Source organism: Phalaenopsis equestris, unplaced genomic scaffold (assembly GCF_001263595.1).
Source record: "Phalaenopsis equestris unplaced genomic scaffold, ASM126359v1 Scaffold000218, whole genome shotgun sequence".
NCBI lineage: Eukaryota > Viridiplantae > Streptophyta > Magnoliopsida > Asparagales > Orchidaceae > Phalaenopsis > Phalaenopsis equestris.
This window is the reverse complement of record NW_018164660.1, coordinates 284,931-285,940: the sequence shown is the minus strand read 5'-3', so window position 1 is coordinate 285,940 and position 1,010 is coordinate 284,931. Positions and strand designations below refer to the sequence as shown.

General features: G+C 31.4%; 1 protein-coding gene across 1 annotated transcript; it reads left to right on the top strand.

Moving 5' to 3' along the window:
* Nucleotides 1–385: 385 nt before the first annotated feature.
* LOC110023146 (small ubiquitin-related modifier 2-like) lies at nucleotides 386–682 on the top strand. The gene has a single exon (XM_020722412.1). It carries the CDS (start codon nucleotides 386–388, stop codon nucleotides 680–682), a length of 297 nt encoding a protein of 98 aa, XP_020578071.1.
* The last annotated feature ends 328 nt before the right edge of the window (nucleotides 683–1,010 follow it).

The following is a 1,010-nucleotide window of genomic DNA, read 5'->3' as shown; positions in this document are numbered from 1 at the left end:
AATTTCCTTACATTATGAGGACTATAAAATAATATATGAATAGAAAAAATAAGTTGAATTAAACAGTTTATAAAAACCTATAAAGACAGAAAATAAAAGAATAAAATTTTGTATGAATCAGAAAGAGTAAAGATAATTATATGGCAATCTATCTATCTATCTCTCTCTATATATATATATATTATATATATATATGAAGAACACAATCGATGCAATTGGACTCCATATATCACATAATTACGGTTCTGAAATTTCTCGAGAAATGTTTCTGAACTTTATGATGACTCCTCGCTGTCTTCGCCCATTCTATATTTAAGCGGAGAAAACCCCAAAAAATTCATGAATCTGCGAATAGAAAAACACTGCAATTTACGTTTGGTGAAGAATGTCGGGAGGCAGACAGGAGGACAAGAAGCCGGAGCAGTCTGAGTACATTATTCTGAAGACCCAGAGCCAGGATGGGAATGAAGTATTTTTCAAGATCAACCGCGGCACACCACTAATGAAGCTGATGACTGCCTACTGTGATCGCATGTCTGTAGATTTCAGTTATGTTCGCTTTCTCTTTGAAGGTAGTAGGCTTCACGGTGAGAGAACACCAGAGGAGTTGCATATGGAAGATGACGATCAAATTGATGTTGTGGTTTCCCAAGATGGGGGATGTATGATCATCTACGTTTAGGGAATCATAGTTGCTATTTATAGTGATCAAAATTATGTCATGTATGTTTTAAAAGATTTGATTTATATTAATCTTTATGTTGAGTATAATTTGTATTTAAGAAGAGTAAAATTCCATCCCATCAATTTTGGGAAGCTATGTTCAAATATTGAAGAAAAAAATATCATAGATTAGATTAACATTATGAATCAAGTAAATTCTTTTGATATAGATTACTGACAAGAATAATACTTAAAAGTATTATTATATAATTAAATATTATATCTAATAAGCTTAATTTTTAGTGAGGTCATTTAGATCACGGTATAGAAGTCATGTTATCTTATGG